Below are 6,578 nucleotides of genomic sequence, written 5' to 3'. Positions count from 1 at the left end.
TCCCAGAATGTGGTTTGTTTAGCTAGCAAAGAAAAATAGAAAGTTTAAGGGTTGGGGAGATAGTGCCCCCGGTAAACAAAGGAGACAAAGACAGAGCATGAGTTGTGTGGAAATCCGTTTGCTGTAAACGTCTGTGGCTGTCAAAAGCCTCTTGTGTCAGGTGGACAATGATCCCAAAGATCACGACAAGGGAGAAACCCATCTCTTTGCCACACTCCCTTCCCAGCAATGAGGGGATTTTCGCTTGACTCAGCAGATGCACGTTATCTCAGGGGCTCCCCTACTGCAGGCTCTGGGGAAAGTTGGTTCACTCTAGCACTGCCACCGAAGAGGAAAGATGTCAAAGGGACATCTCCTCTGGCCACTGCTGCTCCTCTTGATAGTAACCACCCAAGGGAAGCCAGTCACCACCTCAGGTAAGTGACCTACCACTTCAGGAAGGATTCCTTTCCCCCCCACCAGGCAAACCAAGGGGCCTGATCCCACCCTGCCTGCTTGGAGAACCACAGCTGCAGTACCCAGCTTAGCATAGAGAACCCCAACCTCCGCCCTCCTGGACTCTTTCTAGGCAGCTGAGCCCAGAGCCACCTCCACCCCCTTGGGGAAACAGAGGAAGGTCCCTCCTATTCTACCCCTACTTCAGCTGGTGAGGAGATAAATGGAGCAGGAAGGCAGAGATGGATTTGAGAGAGACCTGGATGGAATCAGTGGGAGAGGCAGGGTAGGGGAGGATGGATGCTGAGATGGAGGCAGGAGGGCTGAGGGAATGGGTGAAAGGGGAGATGGATGGATTAGGGGAGGCAAAAGGAGGCAGGTTCTGAAGGGAGGCCAGGGATGGAGGGGAGTTTCTGACAGGAGGGGCAGTGGGTATGGATGGATTTTTAAGAGCCTGAGGGGGCCAGGGGTAGATTAGGGGGTCCTGAGAAGAGAGCTGAATGGGGATGGATGGATTTCAGGGTTCCCAAGGGGAAGGCTGGGTGGCATGGATAGAGTTGAGGATGGTAAGGTGGATGGATATTTGGGGGGAATTATGGATAGGGTATGAGGGCCGGATGGATTGGTAAGGATCAGGCTGAAAGGAAGGGGGGGGTGGATGGGTATTTGAGGGGCTAACAGGAAGGGGAGGATGTGTTCCTGGATTGTATACCTACTAGTTCTTTGGGCCAGGGACTATCTCACTGGTATATGCATGTACAGTGCCTAGCACTGTGGGGTCCCAATCCCTGATTAGGCCTCTAAACTCTACCATGGCATCAGCCTGCAACCCAAACAGCAGAGCAAATGCTGAGTGACTCTGACACAGAGACATTCGAAAGGGGATTTAATGCCTTACATCGAAGGGCTTCTGCACAGCACAGAGCCAAAGAGAGGGGAGCTGGAAAATCCCCAGCTGGGCGGTGTGATTTTCAAGACCATTTGGGGGTGGCAAGGAACCATGGTGGGATACTGGGGGAAACTCAGCACGAGAGAAATTAGAGATGGTTGAATTTTTTTTTCTTTTGGTCAGAAAAGGGTTTTCAATGGAAAAAATGGCTTTTCGACCCATATGAAAAATGTCTACAATAAAATAATTGTACCACTCAAAAATCCGTGCTTTTTGACAACAGAAGATTTGTACTGAATTGATTCAACATGACAAATATTCAGTTTGATTCAGATCACATAGAGTTGAAATGAATTTTTTTGTTTGTTTGGTTCCTTTTTTAGTGGGTTCCTTTTCACCCCCTTTCCAGTGTGTGTGTGTGGGGGGGGGATAAAGAGAGGAGGAAGAGGAAGAAAAAGAGAAAAAGGGAAAAAATCCTCCTCCCCCCAAATGAAAATAAAAACATTTGTTTCGCTTGGATTCATTAGATTTAAATGAAAATAACAGGGTTTTGGTCTGAAATGAGTCGAAATTAAATTTTGGTGAGAATTAGAGATAGTCCCAAAAAAATATGTCAAGAAGTTTTTTTTAAAACAGAACAATGGTTTTGTCAAACTATATGAACATTTTCTAGACAAATGTTTGTACCATTCAGATTTTGACAAATTGGAAAATGTATTTTGAATGGATTCAAACCGAAAAATACTGGCTTTGATTCAAATCAAATGGAATTATTATGATTAGGGTTTTTGTTTGTTTTTGGTATTTATTTTTCCCTTATCTCCACTTTTCCAGAGGCAACTGGTTGCGGAGGCGGGAGAAAAAAGGGGGAAATAGCCCTCAAAAATGAACATCTTTATTTGTTATTGTTGTTCTGATTCCATTTGATTCAAACTGAAACTAATATTTTGGTTTGACTACATTCTAAATGAATTTTTTCGTTTGGTAGGGGAAAAATCGGAACAAATGCAGCAAGAAATTTTCAAGTGAAAATATAGTGATTGACTCAAAGAGCTCAATCTATTTAGCTTAACAAAGAGAAGGCTTGGGGGTGACTTGATTACTGTCTGTAAGTATCTACAAAGGCACAAATACTTAATAATGGGCTCTTCAGTCAAACAGAGAAAGATAGAACACGATCCAATGGCTGGAAGTTGAAGCTAGACAAATTCAGACAGGAAATAAGGCATACATTTTCAAAGAGTGCAAGTAATTAACCGTCGGAACAATTTGTGGTGGAGTCTCAATTACTGACAATTTTTAACTCATAATTGAATGCTTTTCTAAAAGATCATCTCTAGGAATTATTTTGGGGCAGGTCTCTGGCCTGGGTTATCCATGCGGTCAGATTAGATGACCACGGTAGTTCCTTCTGGCCTTGGCATCTAAAAGCATACATTTTTGGCATAAAGAATTCCTGGTGTTGGCCATTCCTAGTGGAAACATTCGGTTTGGAAACCCAGAACTTCTGGCCAAGAGATTTAGGATGCGATCAGTGACTCTGATTTTGCTGCACAGGAGAATGTGGCCCTTGACAGTTTTCATGCTGTATCATTCTAGAAACCCCAGACTGGCTTCCCTCAACCTCATGCAGTCTCTCTCATCAGCACACACAAAGCTAGCTGCAAGCCCACATCCAACCTACTGGTGAGGGTGATTAACCAATAGCACAAACTCCTAAAGCAAAGGGGTGTCTTCTCCAACGTCTCAGTGTCTTTAGATCCAGCCTGGACATCTCGCTGGAAGACGCTGGAAGACACAAGTTTCTGGGTTCTGAACCGGGCGGGGGGGACTGGGTGAAATTCTCTGTCCTATAAGATACAGGAGATCGGACTAGAGGATCTAACATCCCCTCTCTGGCCTTGAAATCTACTCATCAAACCCCAAGCTCCTCTCACCATCTCTGCAGTACCACATGCTCTCCCCTCCCCCTATAATCAGCTTGTTTTTTAACCCTTGCAGTTCCCGTGGTTTGTCGGAAGGTCTCCTGGTCCACAACGGAAGGAGGCTCTGTGTGCATCCCTCTTCACACTGTTGAGACGTCCTTCCACGTGTATCGCCTCGATGGCTCCGCCTCCCGCTGGGAGGAGATCCTGGTCTCCCTCAATGGGATCTCACAGCCTCCCCGCATCCCCTTGGCTGAGAAGATCTCCGTGTCCAGCAGAGGCTTCGAAGTGCAGCACATGAGCAGAGGAGCAGAAGGCAGCTACCAGGTGATCTCCACGATCACTGGGGAGTGCGTGGCTCACATAGACCTGGGAGTTCTGGGTGAGTCCTGTGCTCCCCCCCCCCCAGTCCCCTAGTAACTCTGCTCAGTGCACGGCCTGTATAGAGCGTGTGCATGGGACCAAGCAGCTCATGGGACCAAGCAGCTCTTTCTAGCCCATGGAGGGCTCACTGGGAGCATAGCAGCTGCGTCCCTGGCTGGATAAATGTTGCTGGAAATGGCTAATCTGTGTTGCACATTCTAGGCTTTGTTTCTAAAGGCACAGCTGGCTGCAGAATCTGGGAACGGGGGGTTAAAGAAATAACCAGGTCCTTCCAGCATGAGGACAGACACAGAAGACCAGAGATGAGACCATTTTTCTTTGCCCTACCTGCCAGACAGCCCACACCCCCAGCAGAGGATCAATAAGGGAATTATTTCAGCAGCCTAGAGGCAGCCCTGGGGGGTCAGGGTCACGGGGGAGGCTGTGTCCCAAATCCCCCCTCTCATCTCTTACCCCCTTCTCATTTCAGAGCCGACCCCATCTCCGCCTGTCCTGGGAACCCCGCCTCAGGGAGAGGGAGACCTCAGCGAGAATGAGAAGGGAGGTAAGTCAATGTAATTGGCAGCCGATGTTAGACTGTGGTTAGAGAAGAGAACTGCGCATCAGGATTCCTGGGTTCTATCCATTTCCAGGAAGGGAGTGAGATCTAATGGGTTGGGAGTGTGGGTGAGGGGCTAGGATTCAGGACTCCTGGGTTCTAACCCCAGCTCTAGGAGAAGAGTGGGGTCTATTAGGTTGTGGGGTGGGAGTCAGAACTCCTCTTTCTATTCCCAGCTGTAGGAGGAGAGAAAGGTCTAATGGGTTGTGGACTGGGGGGCTGAGATTCAGGACTCCTGGGTTCTATCATAGGCTCTGGGAGGGGAGTGAGCTATAGTGGGTTGTGGGTGGGGGAAGATACTCAGGACTCCTGGGTTCCATTCCCAGGTCTGGGTGGGTAGCGGGATCTTTCCTGCAAAAAGTTTTGGTTTTGCCAAATCCGTCTTTTTCCAACAGAAGAATGTTTTGGTGAAAAATTCCAACTAGCTCCCAGGGGCAGAGTTAAGGTGAAGTTGCCAGGTTAGCATGAACCTTAACTGTATTTCCTGGTTTCTAGAGGTTTAAGCTTAGCAGCTCTCCACATGCTGGAAGGGCATGAGGCAGCGCTGGGCAACCTTAACTCTCCATTCACAATGTTTTGGGGGCAGTTCATTGGTACTGCAGCAGCACTGAGGAGACCCCCGTCATGGCCCAGGACCCCAGTGCGTGAGGCACAGTGAAAACACAGAACAACAAGATGGCGCCTGCCCCCGTGAGCTGACAATCTAGGAACCTCTTCTCAATGCTCCCCTTCTCCTCCTTCATTTCAGGGCCTTTGAGCGACGCTGCCAGGATTGCGCTGGTGGTGGCTGGAGTGTTGACACTGCAATTCCTTCTCTTGCTGCTGGCTGTGTATATGACGCTCTCTCTGTGTGTAAAAATAAGGGAGCCGCCCAATGGAGCTGAGGGAAACTGAACCCCTGAGTGGCTACGGATCAGAAGACCGAGTCAACAACCCCTTTGCCAAGCTATCCTGTGACAAAGTATACATAGGACAGAGGAAGGCCATTTTGGGGGGGGTCATATGACTCATAAAACCTCTACGGTGGTGGAATCTCCACCCTTAGAAGTTTTTAAGGCCCAGCTTGACAAAGTCCTAGCTGGGATGGTTTAGTTGGGGTTGGTCCTGCTTTGAGCAGGGGGCTGGACTAGATGACCTTCTGAGGTCCCTTCCAACCCTAATCGTCTATGATTCCTTCCAGGGATTAAGCTGCAAAGATATGGGAGAAAAGAGATCCGCCCTAGAGGAATGGATCCTAGGATGTAGTGCTCTGGGAGAGAACCCAGGCTGCTGACTGTGCCTAGAATCAAAGCCTAGAAATGAGGGGGGGGGGGGGGCCCAAGGCTGCCCTTGTCCATCAGGCAGAAAGAATCCTGGGAAATGTAGTCCCAAAGGCATGCTGGGATTTAAAGGCCTCTACAACGGGGCATGCTGGGAACCAGAGGCAGCATATAAAGAGCCACCTCCTTCATAACGAGGGTGGCTGTGGATGTAAGTAGCTGTGGTTGTTCAATGGGCATTTAAAATCCGTGAGCTGCTTTGAAAATTTCAGCCTTCCCACTGCTGGGTGTTGAGTTAACTGCCTGTATGTGGGCATTTGATGCTGTTAAATGTTTATTGTTATTTGACTGCAAGTCTAATTGTTAGGGCACCCATGGCTTTTTCTATTTGTTTTTTATACTTTAATTTATATCCAAATAAATATTCCTTTACAACAACACAGGCTCCTGTTGACTCTGGCCATTAATCAGCAACTGGAGGGAGAACAAGGGACTCTAAAATTTAGACAATCCAAAGGGAAATGAGGGACGTGCAGGTACCTCCCCCTTTTCAAGGCCCAGCTATTTGCCATTTATCCACATGCCTTGCCCTTCACTCAAGCCAGGAACCGAAGGCTGCAATCTCATCAGGCCAAACTTCTGGTAATCAGGCCATTTGCTGTCTTTTATGCAAACAGTGCAATGCACATTAATCAACAAGTGCATTGCAGCATTTGCATGAAACCTCCAGCTTTCTGGACCGGCGTCAGCTGTTAAAAGGCATAAACTCCTCATCCTGCGTGAGCTGCTGTCCTGGCAGCTACATCTGAGCCAATTTCAGGCAGCAAATTCAACTAGAGTTCATGGGAAATCAGCCAGCAGAAGATATGACACAATGCGGCCTCAGCTGGGAAGGGAGCAGTTGGCCTTTGATAGCTGCTTCTGCCCTTCAGCTGAGTAGATTGTTGAGTTCAGCTGCCAAAAGAAAAACAGCAAGGGTTAGAAAGCAGAATTACAGGATCAAAGCCCTCAGCATCAGCCACGGGTCCACCAGATGGAGATGGGGAGAAATGACCTCCCTGTCCCTTCCCACGCATCCACTGGAAGGG

At 48.3% G+C, this 6,578-nt stretch overlaps 1 protein-coding gene across 1 annotated transcript; it reads left to right on the top strand.

Moving 5' to 3' along the window:
* Positions 1-295: 295 nt before the first annotated feature.
* Positions 296-5,939, top strand: LOC122456620. Its single transcript, XM_043497135.1, has 4 exons — positions 296-416; positions 3,326-3,631; positions 4,103-4,177; positions 4,980-5,939. Exons 1-4 carry the CDS (start codon positions 338-340, stop codon positions 5,123-5,125), a joined length of 606 nt encoding a protein of 201 aa, XP_043353070.1. The 5' UTR covers positions 296-337; the 3' UTR covers positions 5,126-5,939.
* Positions 5,940-6,578: the final 639 nt, after the last annotated feature.

Source organism: Dermochelys coriacea, chromosome 14 (assembly GCF_009764565.3).
Source record: "Dermochelys coriacea isolate rDerCor1 chromosome 14, rDerCor1.pri.v4, whole genome shotgun sequence".
Classification (NCBI taxonomy): domain Eukaryota; kingdom Metazoa; phylum Chordata; order Testudines; family Dermochelyidae; genus Dermochelys; species Dermochelys coriacea.
This window is presented reverse-complemented; position numbering and strand designations above follow the sequence as displayed.

What these genes read in the sequence shown, in the direction of transcription:
- LOC122456620 (XM_043497135.1), top strand. Translation starts at nt 338, where the DNA reads ATGTCAAAGGGACATCTCCTCTGGCCACTGCTGCTCCTCTTGATAGTA. An exon ending in CATAGACCTGGGAGTTCTGG is followed by an intron (nt 3,632 to 4,102) that starts GTGAGTCCTGTG and finishes TTCTCATTTCAG; the next exon opens with AGCCGACCCCATCTCCGCCT. An exon ending in CAGCGAGAATGAGAAGGGAG is followed by an intron (nt 4,178 to 4,979) that starts GTAAGTCAATGT and finishes CCTTCATTTCAG; the next exon opens with GGCCTTTGAGCGACGCTGCC.